This window comes from Fringilla coelebs (genome assembly GCF_963513975.1).
Source record: "Fringilla coelebs genome assembly, chromosome: 9".
NCBI lineage: Eukaryota > Metazoa > Chordata > Aves > Passeriformes > Fringillidae > Fringilla > Fringilla coelebs.
This window is the reverse complement of record NC_140067.1, coordinates 9,560,295-9,583,394: the sequence shown is the minus strand read 5'-3', so window position 1 is coordinate 9,583,394 and position 23,100 is coordinate 9,560,295. Positions and strand designations below refer to the sequence as shown.

Here is a 23,100-nt window from a genome sequence, read left to right as displayed (position 1 = left end):
AGGAGCCGGGGCTCACCCAAACCGTTCTCGCACCAGCAGCATCAGTTTTTTCTTGCCTTTGTAGATTTGTTTAAGATTGTCAATGAATTGGGCAAACTGTATGTGCCCGTCCTGTGCCAGGAGGAAGGTCTCCCTGGCCTTGCTGAGGAACTCGATGAACTCCCCATAGTGCCGTGGGCTGATGTGGGTGAGCCGGGAGTGGGTGGTGTTGATGTAGGCGCTTATCGTCGCGTCCAGCAGCTGCCGCAGGGGGGCTTTGTCAGTGGACATCAGCTTCCCCGAGTTCCTGCGCCCAGGGATGCCGGCCAGCCCTGGTGCCGTCATGGTGCAGCGGCGAAGGATGTCCGAGAGCACCGTGGCACAGTGCACGCTCTTCACCACCAGTGGGATGATGGCTGCCAGCTCGTTTTTGCCCAGAGAGTGGCTCAAGGCGCAGGCCCAGAGCACATCATTGATGGCTGGGTGCGTGTCCTGGTTGTAGGCCAGGTTGAGATGTGTCATGGCCAGCGAGGCCAGTTTGAAGGCTCGGAGTGGGTAGCCCCGGTGTTCCATGTAGCGGGCGATGGTGAAGAGCTGGGTGTAGGTCATGCCGGTGGAGGCGGCATCAATGACGATCTGGTAGGCGGTCTCGAAGGCGATGTGGTCCTTCTCGCAGAGGGTCAGGGCAGACAGGGCGCAGTTCTGGGGGTCCTTCATGGCGCACTGCAGGGCCAGGGTGCGGGCACAGCTGGCCAGCTCTTCCCGCTGTGGGTAGTCCAGGCTCAGGCGCAGGATGGTGTTGTGGGACATCACTGTGGCTGCCACAATGCTGGTGGCTTCCGTGGGAGTGAACAGTGAGTACCAGCTCTGCAGGATGCTCACCAGGGCCCTCACTCCTGCAAGAAAAGACCGGGGTCACAGCAAATCCCTGGAACCTGACTGAGTTCACAGGGCTCCTCTGAGACCCAGAGACAGGGAAAAACCAGCCCACAGCAGTGCTGAACTGCTGCCTCTGCACCAAGAGGGACAGGGCAGAGGGGGACAGGCAGAGGCCAACCCACACTGCCATGCTGCAGGGCACAGATACCACCACTGGCCTGGGCCAGGTACATGGCACCCATCCAAATCTCAACACCGGCCACTGCTGCAGTCCGCACCCTGTCAACTGCTGCTCTGAGGTAAATTCAGTTGCCCAAGAAGAAATGAGAGACTCAGGAGAACTCAGATGCTCAGGGATAGGCACGACCAAAGGATCTCCATGCCCAACCCTGCTCCCACTGCATGCAGGCCAGATCCCCCAGCGCACATGGAACTCACCCACTTCAGTAGCGCACGTCACCAGCCACCTCACCATCTCCCGCCGCCGCCAGTTGAGTGTGGACAGCGTCATGCGCATCACCTGCGAGGCAAACTTGGGGTGACTGGCTGCCTTGCAGGGCTCTAGTGAGGCCACCCAACAGAGCAGTGCTCCCCAAAAATCCCTCTGGTTCAACTGGCTACCAACTACCTGGCACTGCCTCACCTCCACCCAAACCACAGTGAGCACAGGGGTTTCCCAGGACTGAAGTCCCTGCTCAGGACCATGCAAGGATCAATTTACACCACCAACAGGGGTCACCCTGCTTGGCGGAAGACCATAACCAGCACGGTTGCCTCAGCAAGAGGGGCACAAGGGCCAGCAGCATCCCCAGCATCATCCCATACCTGGAGCCCCAGTTCCAGTGCCACATTGAGCAGTGTCGTGTCAGAGTTGCTGTCGGCTGGCGTAGCAATCTTGAATGCATCCTGAGCCAGCTTGAAGATCAGGGAGGAGGAGTGGATGTTTTTCTGGATGGCCTCCAGCACCGTGCGTAGGCGCAGCATGTCCCCTAGGAGCAAGCAAGAACGGTCAGATGGCTCAGGCACCCCCCCCAGCTTGTCCTGGAGCCCCATCTCTTGCCTGCCCCACGTGGTGAACAGTCCCTTCATACTGCCAGCCCCTCTGGACACACACACAGAGGGACACACAATGATGCTGGATCAGGCCCTGCAGTCCAACAGTCTAAAATGGAGCACCCTCCCCAGGAAGTGATACATCCTACAGCAAGCGTCCTCACTCAAGTTCATCCTCTCACAGAGAGGACAAACAAACCTGAGTGATCCCAGACGTCCTGTCTTTAGCAGACACTTCCAGGCACCTGGATGTTCCACCCTGACTTCAAGTTTGACAGCTGTACAACAGCTTCTTCCCAGAAAAGGAGGGGCTTGGGGAGATGCCTAGTATTGAATGGCTGCAAAAACATCAGTCTTCATCCAGGAACATTAGGAAGAAGAGGAAAAGCTGTTTGCTACACACACACTGTCTTGCCCAGCAAGTTCCCCCTGCAAGGCTGGGCTGGGGTTACCCAGACTTGCTGCACCTTGTTCCTCAGTGTTCCAGGTCAGGCACACAGTACTCACAACTGAGACAGGCTGAGCTATCCCCAAGGAAGGGGGTTCATCACACAATACCCAATGGTGCTGCAGTACTCCTGCTACAGGAGGTTGTGGGTGCTAGGATATATGATGGCACCAGGAGATGGAGCAGGATCTTGGAAGAGGGAAACATCAAGGCATATTAATATCATATCTGCACCTAGCCTCCTATCAGTGCCTGTGGGACACATTGTGGGGACTGGGACCTTTGGGATGTGCACAGACCAGGGGTGCTAACATGCTACATTAGGTTCCAGCTTCATTTCTCCTCCTACTCATAGACTGAGCAGATGAACCTCATGCAAAGAAAACCAAATCATGCACAGCACTGTGAAAAACCCAGTGCTGCACCTGGACACACGGAGACATCTCGGGTGACTCATAGCTAAAGATATCACCTGCCACCCACCACAGCCACTTGCACTGCCACCAAAATCCAAGCCTCCCTAAAATGGCTTGCAGGGGCGTGGGCAAGAGAGGCTGCAGGATCACACTGGGACATGCTGCAGCAGGGGAACACCTGAGGAAGGGGACAGTCGGAAAAACAAATGCAAGCCAACAGCCCCACATCCCCGGCATAAAAACCTCATCCCATTAGGCACTGGAAGGGAGAAAAATACCTGAAGGATAAGCCAAGTACCAGCTTTTCATCTGAGCACTGCAAATCGGGCAAAACACCATCAGCCCTGGTAAAGCAGCCTAGAGGAGGAGGCTGGAAGGAGAAAGAGACTGCCAAGGCTGCAAGACTGGAGCTTTCTGACAGCTCATTTCCCTTCTCTCTCATTGGGAAAGAAAAACATTCCCTGTCAGGCTGGCAGCACCAGGACATCAGAGGACAGTGGTAACTGCTTGGCTCACTGACCCTCATGGGACACAAGACTCTTGCCACCCTGATGGGGTCTGTTTCTGGTCAGGAGGATGTCTAATGAAAAGCCTGTGCTCGCCCTCATAATAGTTCCTGGGCAGAAAGAGAAGAGGCCCAACAGACCAGTGGGGTGTTTCACAGGCCCCTTGCAGCTGGGACCTAAGTGTCCTACCCAGCACTGCTGATTACATGTCCAGCAAAAGCCACTTTTGGTTTGGTGCACAGGGAGGTCTTCTCTCTCCCACAGCCCATGCAGGATCATCACCACAGGGTGGAAGAGACAAAGCAGAGGTGAAAGGAAAAATAGCTTCAAACTAAACCATGGCATGACCTCATGACATGCCTGGCAGGGACTGCTGGCCTGGCAGCTGGCTGTGCTGCAGGGCCAGGCATGGTCCTGCATCATGTCGGGCACTACCCAGGACCTGCAGCACCGTGGCTGCAAAGCCTGCCTGCACCTCATTGGAAATTCCCATCCTGCCCTGCTGGACCACAAGCCCTTTGGGACAAGAATCCCAGAAACCCCAGATTCTCAAGGCCAGCTCATCGTGCCCTGCCCACAGCAAGTTGCTAGTGGGGCACCCAGCCAGTTTCTGCCAGTGCCAGCAGAAGCAAGAGCTCCCTCCTCTCTCCAGGAAAAACTCTTCCATGCTTTTGTGCACCATCATCCCATCAACCCCATCCCAGAACTGCCCTGCCACAAACCTTTGGCTGCCGTGAGCATGGTGGAGGCGAGCTCACACTGCTGTGACTCCAGGTGCCCCAGGGTGAACCAGCGCGGGTACCTGCTGGGCACCACCGAGACCAGGTGGTGAGGGTGAGTCACGTCGCCGGATGGTGCCGTGGTCTCCAGGACAGGCAACCTGAAGGGCAAGCAGGAGGAGGCAACATCAGACCCCAGCCCAGCCCCAGCTTCACCTCCTCTCCCTGAGGTGCTGCTAAGGCGAGGCAAGGGCTGCCTGCAGCAATGCCTTTGAACACATCCTGCTGCTGTGCACGTGTGCGGCTCCCGAGGCTGCGTGCTCAGCACATGGGCACAGGGATCAATCTGAGACTGACTTGAAAGGGGGGAGAAAGATCCATGGAGTGATTTATAAACTTGTAAGGAAAGGCATAGACCTCAGAGAAAAAAAAAGGAAGGAGAAAAATAAAATCCCTCCTCCCCTCCTGCTCCTTTCATGTCAAAGCACCCGGCAGAACTCCTGACTGTATCATCTGGTTCTTCTTAAAATGCTTGGTAATGATCAGAAGCAGCAGCACATTTCTCCAAGGCTTCTGCAGCCAGGTTTGGTTGCCTGTTTTTGTGGGCATATCCAAAAGCCTGGAAAGCCTGGGGGAGAAGAAAGCCTGAAGAAGGGGAGCAGGATTCTCAAGTCACCAGCCATGGTGACAAATCCTAAACCCCTGAGTTGGTGCTGGTGTTGCTAACTTGAGAGCTAGTTATGCAGGAAGCAAACTGCAGCCTGGACATGAAGAACATCCAAATGTCTCTGCTATCCTCACTTGCAGGCTTGAGGTAACCACAGGGCAGCAGAAGCCAAACTTTTCCAGCTCTGGACACAGATATCCCAAGACAGGGAGTCCTAGCTGGGAGCAGGGAATGGGCATTAACAGATGGCATCCCTGGGGCCTCAGTCCTGTTCAACGGCCAGAGGTCTCAGGTCTGCCCGGACATGGTGCTTCTACACACCACAGAGGCCCCTGGCTGCTTAATAGGGGGATTTCAAACTTCTCCCCCCAGTGTTGGAGAGAGATGACCCATTCCAATTCACTGAGGAAATGCTGAAAAAAAGGTGATGCTCTGGGCCAGGGTTATAATGGTGGTTAGTGGGAGAGAGCATTGGGATGCTCTGGAGTTGACAGTGGTCCAAGCATTGGCTTGTTTAGGAAATTCCAGCTTTTCCAAGACCCACCCAATCCCTGTCAAAACAATACACAGGCTGATGTTTGAAGTGTGTCTTGGACTGGGGAAGGAGACAGGGCAGCTCTCAGCATCAGCTATTTCCCTAGTCCCAGAGACAGAGATGGGTTTTAATGGAGAACAGAGTGCAACTGTATTCTCCACCTGGCTCTTTGACACCATGGAGCCCGGGGCAAACCATCCACCCATCTGTGCCAGGATAATAGCCCTTGCTGCAGGCAGGGAGGGCTGCAGGGTGCCTGAGGCCTGGCAGACAGAAGGCAGATGACAGTCCTGTGGGTGCCTGGGACCTGCTCTAGCAGAGGATGCCTGTCACAGGGGCAGGCAGGTCCAGCCTGGAGTGAGTGGCTGGGTGGAGGGTTGGGCCAGCAGACATTACTGGACCCATACGAATCTGTACAAATGGAGTTTATAAATCAGGAATCACCCAAATAGAGAGCAGGAACCTCTTTGTACTGCTGCTGTGCCCAGAGGTCCTACACACTGCAGAAGACCCCATGGATGGCAAGCTCCAAGCCTGTCTCCCCTTCCATCCCTGCTCTAGAGTTGCAAAGCATCCCAGCTTCCCAACAAGCATAGAAGAGAGGCAAAAAGGGGAGCAGAGACAGAATTAAACATGCACCAACCTCATGGCCCGCAAAGCCAGCTTGTATGCCAGGTCAGCATCGTGGGGCAGCAGGGCAGAGAACAGGTATTTGGCAAAGGTGTGCATGGGGACGCTCTCCCGGTGGATGACTTCTCCCAAGCCGCTGAAGGGACCACCTAGGCAGAAGCAGAGCCCATCAGCCATAATTAGCACAGCAGGATCTGTGGCTGGGGTCTGGACCACCCCAAAGCTCTGAGGATCTGCTGCTCAGCTCCCTGGCATGTTACTCAAGTTGGACCCAGGGATGCTCTTTCCTTTTCTAAAAGACAATAAAAAACTGAAGCCATGTGCTCAGCACCCTTCTCCATATTGCCTCTGACTTCACCTTTTTCTAGGGATGCCAACAAACCCTTGCTTTTCCAGGTAATGGGGCAGAGCAGCCATCCTACACGCTCTGCACCCCATCCAGAGAGGAAGAAGCAGGATGTGCATACATTTTGAAAAGGGCACCTCAGAGGCATTACCAACACTCAGCTAAGACACAAAAGTCAGCTAGAGGAGCCAAGTGCCCACCTTCCAGCAGCAAGATGCACTGCTTCCGCAGGGTCTGCACCAGCACCGGGTCCAGCTCCAGGTCCTGCAGGCGGGCAATGATCTGCTCCTCATTGCGGCACACCTTGTCCTGGGCATAGAGACCTTCGGGCATCACTCTCTGCTGACCCATCCCCATCAGGGCCACCTCTAAGGCCAGGGACAGGTAGGACTCGTCACCGTCTTGGCTGCCGGTCACAACGGGCACATGTTGATACACTGGTGGTTTGGAGTCCCCAGCGTCTGAAAAGAGGGAGAGGAGATGCAGTGGGGTTAGAAGAGTCTTCCCAGACAGCAGAATCACTGCAGAGAAAAATCTCTCACTTCAGAAGCAAGACCCACACTTCCCCTCCTGCCTGCTTTCAGTTACCCAGAAACAACAGATGAAAGCTCCCTGAGAGAGATGTGGGCTTCACCCTCCCTTCCTGCTCTCATCAAGAGATCCAGGAGACCCAACACATGTGCAACAGAGTGCACAGCTGACACCAGAGCCTTCCCTTGGACCTGCTCTGCTCTGGCTGCAAACCCTGGGGCTGAGAAAACTCTATTTCTCTCTATTCACTACCATTCTTGTCTGCAGCTCTGCCCTGCTGCTCCTGCCAAGGCAGAGAGGGGGGACTCAGAGTCCAGGTGTCCAGAGTCCCAGATCTGCACCCACCTCAGCCACAGACACCAGGAAGGGATCCAGGAGGAACAATTGGTACCTGAAATTTCAAGGCAATTTTCCTCTTCTAATCTACAAGCTTCAGTCAGGGTGAGAAAGAGGCAGCCGATGGGGTTCAGAGGGTGGCCTACCCAGCCCTCCAGGTTGGTGATGGTTGTTGCTCCTCTCTGCAGCAGTTCTGGATAAAACAAAACAGGATGATGGTAAAAGTAAGGAATTTAAAGACAAGTTCTGCACCCAGAGAGGCTTCTGAGGCCAGAGGACTTTTCTTATCCCACAACTTGCATCACAGGAACCTCTAGGGCCAACTCTGGCATGGTAGTTCATGAGGGCAAGGAGAAGCCACTGTGCACAGACAACTGAGGAAGCAGGCACAGACACAAAAAAAGGTGTCCCTGAGGCCATAAGATGCAGCAACTCATTCTCTCTTCCAGGAGGACATGAGGGTCTGCAGAGTCCCAAAGATAAGGTCTATAATGCCCGACCTGCAGCTCATGGACTGTTTTGCAATGGTAGCCTGAATGTTTTGGAAACACAAGCAGAAATCTCTCCTGAGACGACCAAGACATCCAGTGATTCTTAAAATTTCATCTTTCGGTGATCTCAAGCTGGCTGAGCTGGCAAGGACCAGGAGTCACTGACCTTCAGCAGCACTGCAGTAACTGACCCCGGCTCCCTGCCAATTGCAACTGCAAAAGGAGGAACGCTGGGCTTGTCTCCTGGTACATTGACTCAGGAAATGCAAGGTGGAAGTAGCACACACAGCCAGTTACTGCTGCTCTGCAGACAGGCAGCTCCTCTTTAATGCAGGCAGCACTTGCCTGGGCAACCCTTACAGGCAACCAGACACAGCAACAGTGGGAACAAGAACATGCCTACTGTAGCAGCCTGAAGAACATCATGTGGGCAGCTCTGTCCTTAGTATGTGGGTATCAACTCAACTTGGCTCAAACAACTCAGTTTGTCTTCCTAGGACACAAGCAGTCCCCTGCAGCGCTGCCCATCTCTGCCACTCTGAATGGAGCAGCACAATTCTGTTACAGAATCACTAGGCTGGAAGAGACCTTCAAGATCACTGAGTCTAGCCCACGCCCTAACACCTCAACTAAACCATGGCACTGAGTGCCACATTCAGTCTTCTCCTAAACACATCCAGGGAGGGTGACTCCATCACCTCCCCGGGCAGGCCATTCCAGAATTTTATCACCCTTTCATAAAAAACTTATTCCTAACATCCAGCCTATATTTCCCTTGATGCAGCTTGAGACAGTGTTCTCTAGTTCTGTCAGTTGCTGCCTGGAAAAAGAGACTGACCCCCACCTGACTACTGCCACCTTTCAGGGAGTTGTAGAGAGTGGTAAGGTCACCCCTGAGTCTCCTTGTCTCCGGGCTGACCATCCCCAGCTCCCTCAGTGGTTCCTCACAGGGTTTGTGTTCCCAGCCCCTCTCCAGCCTTGTTGCCTCCTCTGGATGTGCTCGAGTGTCTCAACGTCCTTCCCAACCTGAGGGCCCAGAACTGGGCACAGCACTCAAGGTGTGGCCTCACCACTGCCAAGTCCAGGAGAAGAGTCACCTCCCTGCTCCTGCTGGCCACACTGTTCCTGATCCAGGCCAGGATGCCATTGGGCACCTGGGCACCCTGCTGGCTCCTGTTCAGTTGGCTGTTGACCAGTACCCCCAGTCCCTTTCTGCCTGGGCACTGTCCAGCCACACCATCCCCAGCCTATAGTGTTGCAGGGTGTTACTGTGGCCAAAATGCAGCACTTGGCCCTTGGACTTATTAAACTTCATCTTACTGGACTCTGCCCCTCCATCAAACCATTCCAGGTCTCTCTGCAGAGCCCTCCTACCTTCCAACAGATTGACAGACACTCCCAGCTTAGTGTCATCTGCAAATTTACTAATGAAAGACTCAATCCCCTCATCCATGTAATCAATAAAAATATTGAACATAACTGGCCCCAGCACAGAGCCCTGAGGGACACCACTGCTGCCTGGCTGCCAGCTGGATGCAGCACTGTTCACCACCACTCTCTGGGCTGGCCAATCCAGCCAGTTCTGAGCCCAGCACAGAGTGCTCCTGTCCCAGCCCTGGGCTGCAGCTTTTCCAGGAGTGTGGTATGGGAGACAGTGTCAAAGGCCTTGCTGAAGTACAGGTACACAACATCCACAGCCTTTCCTGCATCCACCAGGTGGGTCACCTGGTCATACAAAGAGACCAGGTTGGTCAAACATGACCTACCCCTCTCCTAAACCCCTGCAGGCTGGGTCTGATACCCTGGCTGTCCTGTAAGTGCTGTGTGATGACACTCAATAGAAACTGTTCCATCACCTTACAAGGTACTGAGGTCAGGCTAACTGGCCTACAGTTACCAAGATCCTCCTTCCCACCCTTTTTGTGAATGGGTGTCACACTGGCCAGCTTCCAGGCATCTGGAACCTCCCCAGTGAGACAGGACTGTTGGTAAATGATGGAGAGTGGTTTCACAAGCTCATCTGCCAGCTCCCTCATCACCCTGGGATGGATCCCATCTGGGCCCATGGATTTATGAACATCCAAGCAGGTCAGCAGTTCTCTGACTGCCTCCTCCTGGATAACAGGGGGCCCATTCTGCTCCCTGACACCATCTACCAGCTCAGGAGGACAGTTGTCCTGAGGACAAGCCATCTTCCCACTAAAGACTGAGGCAAAGAAGGCATAAAGCACCTTCACCTTCTCCTCATCTGCAGTTACTGAGTTTCCTCCTACATCCAGTAGAGAACAAAGGTTGGTCTTACCCCTCCTTTTGCCGTTAATATATTTGTAAAAACATTTTTTATTATCCTTTACAAAAGTTACCAAATTAAGTTTGAACTGAGCTTTGGCATCTCAAATTTTTTTCCTACATGCCCTAGCAACCCCCTTAAATACTTCCTGAAACACCTGACTCTTCTGATGCATCCTCATTTTATTCATAAGTTCCCTCAAAACATTGTTGCCCATCCAGGCTGGATGTTTGCTTCGTCAAAGTGGAAAAGATATTTACAACCGAGATATCCCAGCCAGACCTCACAAGACACTTGTCACACAGCTCTACTCATACCTTTCTTCTGATGCTTGTATATTTCCAGCTGCCTTTGCTGCTGCAGTCGCAGGGTGTTGATTATGGCAACAGTTAGTCGGAGAGCCTCTCTGGGATAACCGTGGGAGCGCAGCGCATCCACCCGAGCACAGGCTGTGGGGACGTGTTCTGCAAGGCAAGGAGCAGGGGCAGGGCTGAACCAGAGGAGCACAAGCACTGACAGGATGGCACTCATGGGGCACCTTCTACTCATGTTCCCCGCACCTGAGCTAAACTCTGCTTCCTGTCTTGAAGTCATCCCTTTCTCCCTGCTCCTGGAAAGGATGCCTACCAGGAATACTAACGGGACTCTTGCCACTTTCAACCCACAGCAGCCACGTCAGTACCTAAATCCCCACCTCCACAGAGCTTATCTAATGGCAGCATTTCCAACACACCATTGCTGCAGTACGACAGCTCCAACGCAGGCTGTTACAACCCTGCCGCTCATTTCTGCTAAAATCTGCATGGTTTATCTCGATTTCTCTCACTGCTCTCAGGGCACAGGGCGAGGCTGGGGGCACTGGCACACTTGGGGTGATGCTTTGAACTGACTCCTTAACACCTCCATGGAGTGAGCTCTGCAGACATCCTGTCTCTTCTGCAGTTCTCCTACCTGGTGTTTTATTATTAGGAACAGTTGCACTAAACCCCCTCCCAAGACTCACAGTTGCTTAGGAATTCATCTGCTCCTGCTGCTTATTGCTCACCTGAAATCACAAGCAACTGTGGAGAGGATTATGACTGAGTGAGAAATTAGCAGGAGCAGATGACATGACATGCTGCATAACAAGCAGCAAAAATCCCATTTTCTTTCAAAATGTCCTACCAAGGGGAGAAAAAAAACCCAGGCAAACACAAATGATCTGAAGTTATCGTAGAGGGATAATTTCTATTCCTGGAAGACTTCAGAAAGCTCTGGAAATGCAGACAACCACCTCCACAAATGGGGTATCCACATCCCAAAGGTCACCCACAAGGAATACATGAGGAAGAGATTTCAGAACAAACACATCTGTAAAAGAGCTTCTTGTTGCTCCCTCTACTCATTTGCTAAATGGATGAAATATTCATCTTCTCACTGAATTCATCACTGGAAGTTGCTGACAAATCACCCTCCTCTCCCAGCACTGAGTCCCTGAAGAGGTGCCAAGAAAGCAAAAGCGCAAAATCCAAAAATCATGGCAAATACATCAGAAAAATAACATGCACCAACCAGCTGGGGAAAAGGGCTCACCAGAACCCAGATTAGGCTCAGGAGAGGGGAGCTGTGGCCACCACATCCCTTCTAGATGGAGTCCATGGAAGCACTAACTCACCACTGCTGCCTGTGGCTGTGTGGGAAGGGGACCTCCTGCCTGCTGCTGCCCAGAACTCTTCCCAGAGCAGAAATATCCTCTCCTGCTCCAGCTAAAGTGTACCAACAGCCTAGATATGAGCCCTTCCTATCTCCTGGCATTAACAGCAACTTAGTGCCTGCTACTCCAGAAACTACATCTCTGGACAACTTTCAGTATTCTCTTTCCTTGTGACAGACCCCAGCTTCTGGAGTGGACAACAGTGCAATGGTGGGCTTTGACCTGTTCTGTGTTCATATGCTCAACTCTTGGACTGCAGGGGATAAGTAATCCCCCTTCCTGGAGGTGGGTGGGGACTTGTGTCTCCCATTTTGGGGTCTATCTTAAGGCTGACAGCCACACCAAGTTTCGCCCCAAGCCCTTCATATCACACATTCTCATCCCAGACAAAGAACTGTCGAGGGTCTGGGGTCACCTGCCTGGGGTCATGACTTTGCAGGAGAGAATTTGTGTGGCTTGAGGTACTTGGGCTAAAAGTCTACAACACAGGAGGCCTCTGGGCTTGCCTGGCCCAGTACACCTTAAGCTCCTGTGAGGCTTAATTGTACTGACTACTAATTGCCTTTAAGGGAAGACTAACAAGAAGGGAAGAGCAGGAAACAGAAAATCCAGAGGATACAGCTGTGCTTTGCAGTCAACTTTCAAGAGACTTTAAGTGTCCAGACCCTCTGTACTGGAAACAGTTAGAGGTTGCTCTGGGGACAGCTAAACACTGGCAGGATGAAAAGGGACATGATGAGCTCGGTCCAAACTGCCCAAGAGAAGGCCAGACTGTAAATATCTGGAGTGGCTGGGGTGTGGGTGGGCACTGAATTCCTCTGCTCCCCCCACTCCTCAGGCTAAGAGCCAGGGTAGCAATTTCAGTCTAGGATGCAGGAACTTGCAAGGACGCAGGGCAGCCTCAGGTGTCTCCTCTCCACCAGCAGCCCCATGCACACAGGCCATGAGAGGGGCTGCTGGTTTGGATGCTCACCCAGCCACAGTGGCTGTCCCTGGGAGTTGAAGAGGAGGCTCTCACCCTCCCGCTGGTAGGAGGGGGACACGTAGAAGTCGCTGCTGATGATGCGCTGCAGGTGGCTGTCCTGCCAGTGCAGGTCACAGCCCTCGATCGCCCGCGTGAACACCGTCCGTCTGGGCCTGGCCAGGGAGTCTGCAAAGAGAAAAACCATCAGTGCCCTGCTGGGGCAGGGGCAGCCTGTTCCTCCTCCCAGACACGACCTCCCTGGGCACAGCTCTGTCTCTACAATGAGAGCAAAACCTGGTCTCACCCCAGTAATTTCTGGGATGGACATGGGCTCTGGCTTTGGATACCTCTGCTGACTAACGTCTCCTCAGACAGCATTGCTAAGTAATTTGCTAGAATAGCTGACTTGGTCAGAGAGGTGAGAAAAGAGGCAGGCACCACCCACCCATGGGCTTTGTGACCACAATCCACTGTCACACACAAGGCTGATGCCTTGAAACCCGGCAGTGTGGTCCCTCCCCTGTGACACTGAGCATGCAGGCAGCTGCCCCTGGGTCAGGACTGGGCTTCCTCAGCATTACTGCCCTGCAAGCACCATGAGCTCTCCTCCTCTGCTCCAACACAGTCTTAGCTTCACTGAACTGCAGCTTCTTAGATCAGCAGCACATGAAGCCATGAAGGGAACCACATGAACGTGTCTCAGCTGCCTCCCAGTGACTGGGGGAACCCACCACCCCCCAGCAACTCTGCGGGCTGCGTGAGAGGGCTGGAAGGGAGGAGACAGCATCATCTGAAACCCCACTGCTGCCCTGCACCGGATATCTGCTCCTTTTCAGAGCTGCTCTGTAACTTCACGGGCATTTCTGAACCTACCAAATGCTGGATTAGCATTTCACCCCATCCAGACCAATCAAGACAAGTGGTTTGTTATGAGGAAGAAACCTGTCCGGAGCAATCCCACTATCACTCCAGCCACACTGGATCATGAAGGCCAAACACAGCTGGCAGGCTGCAAAACGGGAAGCCCCAAAGGGTTTCAGCGTTCCATGTTAGGTCCTGCAACCCACAAGAGGGGCTGAGTTAAATGCATTCAAGGGTGGAAAACAAAAGGCACTGTTCAAAGCTGATCCAGGGAGGCTGGGTAAACATGCTCCGGAAACGATGGCAACAAGCAATTAGCCGGAATGCTGCAGGCACCCTGAGGTGGAGAGAAATTAAACAGGTGTTTGTATGTTGAGAACCAAGGCTGCTCACTTTACCAGGAAGGATTTCAAGAATCAGCTGTTCTTCAGTAATAAAAGAGGCTGTCAACAATCTGGAGCAGTATTTGCATAGGCACAAACATGAACCCCAGGACACCTCCAGGATCTATGCTGCTTTCAGTCCCCTTCTTGGGGAGGCAGGAGCACAGGGAGAAGAAAAGGGGACATCCCTGGCATGTGCTTTGGGAACTCCCTGCAGGTCTAAAAAAAATCACCTGTTCAGCCCTAGCAACCTTCCCCAAATGCCAGAGCAAATCCTTGGAAGAGCTGGGAACACCAGGGGACTGATGCAGGACATGGAGCAAGGCCAGGTTGAAGCTGCTCCCTGAGGAAGAGCACAGGGAGGCTGAGCATGTGTCCTGGCCATGGCTGGCAGGACAGCCACGCTCCCAAACTGCTGCTGCAGGACTAACCCCACCCAGAAGAATGAAGTTTCCCCTGTGGCATGGCTGCTGTCCCCCTCTCCTCCACCCACTCTGGCCACACATAATACACTGAAGTGCAATTCCAGTGCAGCAGACAGAGGCATGTGAAGAGCAATAACTTTCAATTAATGTCTACTTCAGGCAAAAGGAAGGAGAAAGAGTGCTTAAATTTAAAGGGATCAAATGCTTTGTCAGCGGTTGAGAAACTATTTTAGCACTAAGGAACAACCCCCTAACTACATTGCTCTGTCTGTGCTCTGCACTTGAACTGCGTTAACATTCCTGGCTAATGACTTCTCTACCACCTGAATCACAGCCTTTAAGTGAGGCTTAAGGGCAGGGAAACGGGCTCTGCACCATCTCCAGCTCCTCACTCTCACATTACAGCCAGGACTTCTGAGCTTAGCTCTGCTCCGTTGCAAGCAGTACCGTTTTCCTGTATTACCCCATGCCCAAACCTGCACTAAACTCCCCCAAAGTCAAACTGCTTTAAAACAGTCTCTAAACTCAAAACATGGGCAACTCTACCCTGTAGCAAAGAAGCAAACAATTCTATATAAAACCAGAGACTGTGCAGACAAATATTTTGTATTCCTATGACTCGCAGAAACATAACCAGCAGCTGAAACAAGCTCTCTCAGCTTTGGGGTGAGTTTTGACCTGGACCCACCCCTGTGGCTGTCAGCTGGATTTCCACTCCCTGCCCAGACTCACCTTGGCTGTGACCGGAGCTCTGCGTAAGCGCGTTAGTGATGTTGGGAAGCTCGTTACCATAATTGCCATCTTCCAGGGGACAGACGTCCATCTCACCCCACTTGCGCAGCTGCCGGAGCCAGCAGGATTTCTCTTCCAGCTTGCAGTGCGGGTTTAGCACCACACACACCCACAGGGCCCCTAAACAAAGCCAAGAAATCACGGAGCTGCCACCGCCACGCGTGCGGGGCAAAGCTCTCCGGCCGCCCCGAGAGCCTGCAAGGTTCCATCGAGGTTTGTAAACTCATTTCAGCATAATGCAGAGACCCAGGAGGGGGGATTTACACAGCTTCTAAATAAGGAGGAAATTAACTCTATCCCAGCTGAAACCAGGACAAAGTAAAACTCCTTCGTAATGAAGCTAAATTATAATCTCATGAGATGGGGGACAGTGGGGAGGAGGGAAGGAGAGAGCGGCTGTGTATGAATTTGTGAGTGCTTCTGTCTGCCAGGACAAATCTAGTGTTTGAACTACACATCAAAGCATGCTTAAAAACACCCTGGCAAGCTGCAGAGTCTGCATCTCCAAAGACTAACCTGATTTTGATCCTACCCACGTTCCAAGCGCTTTAAAACCCGCTCTGAATGCTATTTCATCTGCTATTGTTCTTCAGGCCATTTGCATTCAACTATTTAAAAAGGAGATTTGGTGTATTTTCTTTCTTTTTTTTTTTTTCCCTTTTTCAATCCCTACTAGCCCCAAGCCTGCAGAGGAACCAGCAGAGGAACCTGGAGCTTGGCTTGATGTCTTGCAGACAAGAGCCCTCCCTGATGTGAGTCCTTCGGATCTCACAAGCCAAGCTGCTCACCAGCAGGACACCCACACTGACACCCTCTGGGTCAGCCATGGGACCTCACATGATGCTGGTGATGCTGTCTGCTGTGTGAGAGACAAAACCAGAACCAAGGACATCTGTCATCATTAAGATCCAGCTCATCCTTTCATAAAACAGGGCTGATGCTGGTGATGCTAACTGAGCCTTACAGACTACTCCAAGTCACTCACTGCTCTGCTAAGGGCTACAGCAACCTGAGTAGGTGTAAACCCGTTAATTTTTCTTCAGCTAACTCCATTTCCACCCAAACTTCCCTGCATGGCTGCCAGGATGTAGCATGTCCCCTCCCTTGTGCTTCCCTGCGGGGTGGGAATGGCTGTAGGCTGACACAGCTGCAATATGAGGTATCCCCAGGGATCCCCTCAGGCTGAGCAGCTCCTGCTGCTTCTCTCTCAGTCCATGTCAAATCCTGCCACACACTTGGGACAGTTCACCTTCCTGCAGAAACACCCTCCCTGCCTCTCCTCCATGGGCTCAGCAGAGCCCTGCAGCACCTTCCTTCTCCCTGATGTCCCTCACCTCTCCATCACTCCCAGAGTCAAACTTCGCATCCCAAAATGACAGCCAGTGGCACAACAACATCACCCAACATGCCTCCACTGCACAAGGAGATTCCTCCACAAACCCCAGCCACCTCCCTCGCTGGCTGTGTTTTGAGCAGCAGCTCCCCAGCCCTGCCATTGAGCCAAACAGCCCCAAGCGAGGCTGCAGATCCAACAGGAGCCAGAGCACCAGTTCCTCTGCCAGACAACGTGAGGCAAACCCAGGCTGAGCAGCGAGTCCTGGCCCTGGCTCCACTCTGGTGCCTCTCTGCATGACAGCTGAGCTTTGGTGGTGCTTTTGGGGTGCACGGCCCCTGACCAATCCTTTGCCAGCTGGAACTTGTGGACATGTCTGGTTCAAATCATTAGTAAGGCATGGAGGCTGTGCCTGTCTGGCTCCTTGGAGCTGCCTGGCTCAGCAGGACAGACATCACCGCATCACAACGCAGATGGTGGCAGCAGCATCACATCCAGGAATGGGCACGGGAAAAGCAATAGCAGGCACGAGCATCAGCAAATGTCCAAAGCAGCCCTTGCCCGGTTCAGCTCAATCTCTGCTCCCAGGAAACCCCACCAACACCTCACTTTTTTCTGATGAATAGGGGGATTAAGATTTTTGAGCTGCAACATCAGCAATTAATTAATGTGTAAAAGAGCTACCTCCTTAGGGGGCCATCCTTACCAGAGTAGGTCTATGTCACTCACTCACAGGCTCCTGCAGGCTCCATGGGGGATACTCAGACATGGCATCTTTATAAAAATCAGGTCTCAGCTCCAGAAAATGAGTCTTCTTTAAGGAAGGGGATAGAACTTCCCACCTCCTTGGGTGGCCATGAGATAAAACCTGCACTCGACTCTGGGTGTCGGGCATTCCCTTCCCATCAGTGCTCCCGCCTGTTGTCACTGCTCTTCTTCGCCCACTTCGGGGGTGCTTCTGTCAAAAGCAGCCTTGGGCAGTTTCAACTCACGCCTCTGAGGGTGCACAGATCTTGGCTGACAGGCAGTAACAAGGCTTGGTGCTCCAGCTTCACCGCCCCCAGGAATGGGATGCACCCGCTGGATTTTTGGCTCCCACAGCTCTGCTAATATGCGTTCCTCGGAAGCCTCATGACTTTGCTGCCTATTTTTGAGAGCCCTCTGAGGCATCCTTTGCATGCCAAAACATTATGCCCCTGGGCTCTCCTGCAGAAAGAACGATGTGGTAGGGAGGTGGGAACCAGGAGGGAAGTGAGATTTGCATCTGTCTCAGTCATGATAATTATCTGGGAGATATAACAGAGTGGTTTTCTGAGCCCTGTGGTCAAGTGACATCAGCTGACAGCACAAGTGACTCCTGTCCTGAGCCGAAATGCCACACCAGGTCAGACTCTATGTCTCTCCACATGCTGCAGAAACCTTCATCTGAACTTTCTGATAGCAGGAGGTTAAGTGGGGAACAAAGCGGCAGATCACGATTAAGCTAAGCCTCTAAACAAAAATGCTTTTTGACGACGGGGCTGGGTGCAGGGACAGGGGGGTCAGAGCCTTCCCAGCCCAGTGGTCCTGGCTGCAGGCCCCAGAGAAGACAGGCGCTCCGATCCCGCGCCCAAGTTTCCCAACCATCAAAGAAATTCTCCCGTTTCCCACAGGGTCGCTCCCTGGCTTAATCTGCTGAAATTCCCCACTGTAAACAAGTGGCCGAGATAAATAAACCCGTCTCCAGGCAGATTAAGGTCAGGCTGCACTTCAGCTGGTTTTTCGTCTATTTTTTGTAATTAGGCTTTAATCGTAAGTACTAATGCGCCAGGGCAAATACTCCCACGCTGCTGAGCTCTCCATCCAGCAGGTCCTTCCTCTGGCTCCCCAGCAGACGGGGCAATAGAGGTTCAGTTGGCAGCACATGCACAAGCAAACGATCCCGTTTTTATTTTCATTTCCTTTTTTTTGTATAACTCTGAAATCCTGCAAAATCCTTTACATTTTCCCCAGCATAAATCCACAATCTTCTTTAAGGCTGATCTTCTTCCAATCCCACGCAAGTCTGTGATGCAGTCTTTGCTAAAATCGATGATTAATTATTAAGCACGTGCCCAAAATAATTTCCAAAAGGCCCATTTTTTGTTTCTAAGTGGTGGAGGATTGTGGTCTGTGCCAGGGCTTCCCGTGGCAGCTGGCAACAGGCCCCTCATCCCTCCCTTCAGCAGTAATGGTAATACTGGCAGCTTTGGCATCCACAGCCCACAGGCAGTGGGATGTGGGGCTTCCACTGCCCCATGTGCCCTGGTTACTGTCACCCACCCAGGGATGGTTCAGGACACTGCTCTGCATTCCTGATGTTTGTTACTGGTGAACACCCCCAACTCTGAGCAGCTTTGGTCTCTCTGTGCCTCCACACCTCCTTCAGAGATATGCTCCGCTCCTACAGTAAACACTGCACAAGGCCAAATGCAAAAGGCTTCTGTAAATTGAATGAATAATACCTGCTTTGAGTACAATCCATGCCCATTCTGGAGTTGCTTCTTGGAACATCACCATGTCCCCTACAGGAGCTTCTCTTCAGCATGGAGATGCCCAGACCCTCACGTGTGACATGCCTCTGCCAGGCGAGCTGCTCTGACGTGTGTTGGCTGGCACCACGCTTCCCCTGCTGTCGTGTTGATCCAGCACTGGTAGGGCCCTGACATTCCCCAGCCACTTTGCCATCTGCCAACGGGGACGTGCTGCCACCTCCTCCCACTCTGCCGACCGAACCCGCGTGCACCAACCTGGTCCTTGTACAGTTAAGCCAGGACTGAAACCCAACCACCCTCCCCTTGCCTGTGCAGGAAGGGAGGGAGGGCTCTCGGCTTGGATAGCAGCTTGGAAATCTGGCCAAATAATCTGTAATTTTAAGCAAATTGCTTCCTGCGTCCAGGCCTGCCCACACACCCATCCATTCATACATCACCAATGTGCTTGCTTTCTTCCATGTGGAAATTCTGGCTTGGTGGACTTGGCCACCTCTCCGGGATCCTTGCATATCCAATTGTCTAGCTGCAGCATCCCAAAATCCTGGAAATATCTTCTTGGCAAGCAAGCACAGATGAGCTCTCCAAAGCTGGTGTGGTTATTTCCATCCAGGAAACTTCATACAGAAACAAGACATCCCACCCCTGCCCAGATCTTGTCTGCATAGTTTGGCCAGAGTTCCCAGCCTCATTTCTGTTTGCATTTGTTGGGCACTTGGTAGGTGGGTTTGTGATTTCCAGCTGCAGTTTCAGATGTTCCAGATCCCAGACCATCCTAATCCTTCTTCCAGCTCTACCATATCCCTTTGGAGCCAGCCCATCAGCCCTTGCCCTTGGCATAGTATCTCCTACCAGCAGGCTGCAGAGGAGCTCAAACTCACTCATCAAACTATGGCTCAAGTCAAACTATTCACCCAAGATCCCAAACATGCAGGAGAGCCCAGAATTGCAGGGTTAACTTCACCACACAACCCTACTCCCCAAGCCCACGTCATCTAAATGTTTTATTCTAATGATATTACAGTGTCAGCCAGCTGAGCTGGTGTCTAAGATGCTTAGCTAGAATTACCCAGAACTGCATTTCCCTCACAGCCAGGCTCTGTGCTGCCCATCCTGCCCCCCTCACCCCGGAAACGTGCACCACAGCAGGCAGAATCTGTTAGATGTGATGAGACTTGAGAACCCGCCTTTCCCTCTCTGGATCAAGGTTCCCCCAGGAACAGAACTTTCACATCCAGGCTACATTCAGCCCCTGGGGCTCACCAGCCCCGTGTCCTCCCTCGCAAAGGCTTTGGGGCAGCTCACCAAACACCAACCTGCTGGAAGCATGGGACCAGCAACACACTGCACACCTGTCATCCTTGATCCTTTTGCAGGAGAGGGGCAGGTTTAAGGTTTTGAACTGTGTGGTTTGGGCCTGATCCAGCTGTCTCACAATGATTCCCCAGCAGGGGATACAGTAAGGTCCTGGCATGTCTCAGGGTCTCCGTTCCCAAGAAAGAGTCCCATAGGGCCTCTGTAATGATGCCCATTGGCCCAGCAGCCAGGTAACTCTGCTCCTCTCTGCAAGGCAGTGACCCTTACCCAGCTCATCCCAGAGCTGCCGGCACTTCTCTGTTATGCCTGTCCCCTGCTGCCTCCAGAGGGAGAGCCGAGGATCAGCCATGAACTGCTCTGTTATCAACGTCAGCATCCTGGCCCCGTTGGAGTCCCTCATTCGCAGCATCTCCCGGACCTGGAAAGGACAAAGAGAAAGTCCTGGGTGAGACAAACCATGGTCCCTCAAAGGTGTTTAAGACACATTCACCCACAGCTTCCTCAGCCTGAGGGTCCAGACTGTAAATACATACATACATACATGTATGCGTGTGTGTGTGTAATGCACAGTCACACATTATAACCCTCGTGCAATGGCTGTGAGAAGGCTGACTGGAGCCCAGTTGAGTAGCAGCCACAGCCAGTTTGTGAAGGAGACTGAGATTAAGAACACGAAAGCAAAGCCCTTCTGCAAAGAAAGAGAAAAGCCCATAGGTTGGTGAGATCTGTGGCTTATGGTTCCACCTTCCCATGGTCTTGGTAAGCTCTGCAGAGTTGGCTTTTTCCCCACTGCGCTGAAGAGGAGATGGGGGAATGCCCTTCCCTGCACAGGGATCCCAGCACCCATGGGAGGAAGGGACCTGCCAGGACAGCAGGTGAGACAATCCAGGCCTGACCCAGAGCCTGGATTACAACCGCCTGCTCCGCGACAGGGCGAGAAGGCACTGGAGCAGAGATTCCCAGCTGTGATGGGCACCCTGCCAGGGCAGCCAGCGAGTGCCAGCTACGTGACACGCTGAGCAGAGATGGGAGAGAGCAGCCGGCTCCTCACCTTGGCAAACATGGAGTTGAGCTGCTTCCCCGAGCCGTAGTATCCTCCCTGAGATAGGAACAGCTTCACCTGCTCTCGGACCTGCTCCTCATCCAAGTGCCAGCAGTTCTCGTCATCGATGCTGGCCCCAGCAGTGGGGTCAGGAGCGCCTGAGAGGATGAGGGGGAGAAGAGAGACAGCCACGTTTATGGCAGCAGGGTCAGCAGTCTAACCAGCAAGGAGTGGACGTACCTCTGTTTTATTAGGAACCCACCTTTACTTTATCAGCTCAGGTGAGAGAAAACCAACTTGATTCCTCAGTGAGCCCAAGTGGCAGCACTGTGCTGTCCTAACACCATACTGGCAGCAGCCGTCAGGAGGGATATCCTGACCACAGGGCTAATGCTTGCATGGGCCCTCACCCTCTGCACTCCATGTGAAATGAGGCTGAGGAAGACCAGGGAACCTGCCTTCCTCCAAAGCCCCAGGAGTGCAGGCAGCACAGCTGCAGAGCCTGAAGCGCTCTGCGGCTCCAGGGAGTGCCCAGTGTGCTCCTGCTCCACTTCACCGGTTTGTTAAAGCATCAGTAAAGCTCCAATTCCTGCAAGCCCTTCCCCATGTCTGGGACAGTCTAACACAAAGGTACTACTGCACTTGGGCTCCAGAGCACTCGGTTAAACACCTGGTCCTGCCCCTCACTTGCTTTAGGACAGGGGACAAGTCCCTGGGCATCACTGTACCTGCCTGAGAGAGACCCTCCCTGGGAAAGAACAAAGGATCAATAATCCTTCGAAGAGCAAACTGTGACCAGAGCAGGGCCTTTGGCAGGCATACATAAGAGTTCACAGGCTGCATTTCATCTTCCAGAGAACAAAAGAAAGAAAGAAAACCCACAATTGATTTAAACAACTTGGACCACATTTCCCTCACCTTGCCCCCTTCAACTCCCATTTTCCCGCCCAGGCACTACCCTATGTCCTGGCTATGGGTTCCAGGGCTCACAGGACAGGCAGTAGCACAACTCCAATGAGCAGCCAAGGGCAGAATATGGAACAGAAAGTTGAATTTTCAGCTGTCTGCTTTTGGGTCCTGCTCTACAGACCTGCCCTTAAGGAAAACCAGTACCAAGGAGGGACTGCTGCAGCTGGAGGATGCTCCACTCCACTTTGGTCTGCTTCCCCTATCTCCCTCTCAAGAGAGGAAGAAGGTCAGCACAGGAAGAGCAAGGTGCTGCATGAGGAACCATGGGATGCTGTAGCTGACGCATTCCAAATTAAATCTTCATGATGACTTTTCCAAACCTGGGATCTGGTTGGGGAGCAGACATCACTTTCCTACAGAGAGAGCCTGGGATGCTGTGCACACCCTGGCCTTGTGCATTGCTGAACCAGGAGCTCAAATACAATTCATAAAAATTGTGCTCCAGGATGCCTGCTCAGCAGGGCAAGTGTCTCTTCCTGGCTTGTAAGCAAGACAACATCAACCTCAGGGGCTCTGCTCCTCCAGCAGGCTGAGAACACTCCTGACCCACTAAGATACAGTTATTTGTATTTCATGTTCTTTACAAAATTACTTTAATTTCTGCTAACAGTCACTGCCTGAGAGAAGTTCCAGCAAGCTCTAGGCATGCTGAAGGGACAGGATGCTGCTGCTCCCTCTGCAGAATAATTTATAGTCGACACAACCACATAATTGGGACAAGAGCTGAAGCAGCAGAAAGGAAATCAGAGTTCCTGGATGACCATGAGGCCTTTTGCCACATATGCCCTGATCCTAATCCCACTCCCCTACCACAGCCCTGGAGAAGCAGGTAAACCCTGAGCCCCCAGCAAGGGACAAGTCCTGCTCAGTGTCCCACCAGTCAGCTCAGAGTCCTGTCATAAGCCACGAGGGACAATCACAGCCAGGGACAGGGACAGTCCATGCCGGCCCTCTGAGCTTTTCTGTGCCTTTTCCTTCCCTCCCC

General features: G+C 52.8%; 1 protein-coding gene across 1 annotated transcript in view; it reads right to left on the bottom strand.

Moving 5' to 3' along the window:
• Nucleotides 1-3: 3 nt before the first annotated feature.
• Nucleotides 4-23,100, bottom strand: part of ZSWIM5 (zinc finger SWIM-type containing 5) — a gene marked incomplete at its 5' end in the record, with an annotated part of 96,136 nt that continues 73,039 nt past the window's right edge. The window contains 12 exons of the mRNA XM_084211688.1: nt 4-875; nt 1,297-1,378; nt 1,684-1,847; nt 4,004-4,161; nt 5,846-5,981; nt 6,379-6,639; nt 7,101-7,238; nt 10,144-10,290; nt 12,493-12,669; nt 14,885-15,064; nt 20,372-20,522; nt 21,156-21,304. Coding sequence (XP_084067814.1) covers nt 13-875; nt 1,297-1,378; nt 1,684-1,847; nt 4,004-4,161; nt 5,846-5,981; nt 6,379-6,639; nt 7,101-7,238; nt 10,144-10,290; nt 12,493-12,669; nt 14,885-15,064; nt 20,372-20,522; nt 21,156-21,304 — 2,606 coding nt within the window. The 3' untranslated portion in view covers nt 4-12. The remainder of the gene's footprint in view (nt 876-1,296; nt 1,379-1,683; nt 1,848-4,003; nt 4,162-5,845; nt 5,982-6,378; nt 6,640-7,100; nt 7,239-10,143; nt 10,291-12,492; nt 12,670-14,884; nt 15,065-20,371; nt 20,523-21,155; nt 21,305-23,100) is intronic.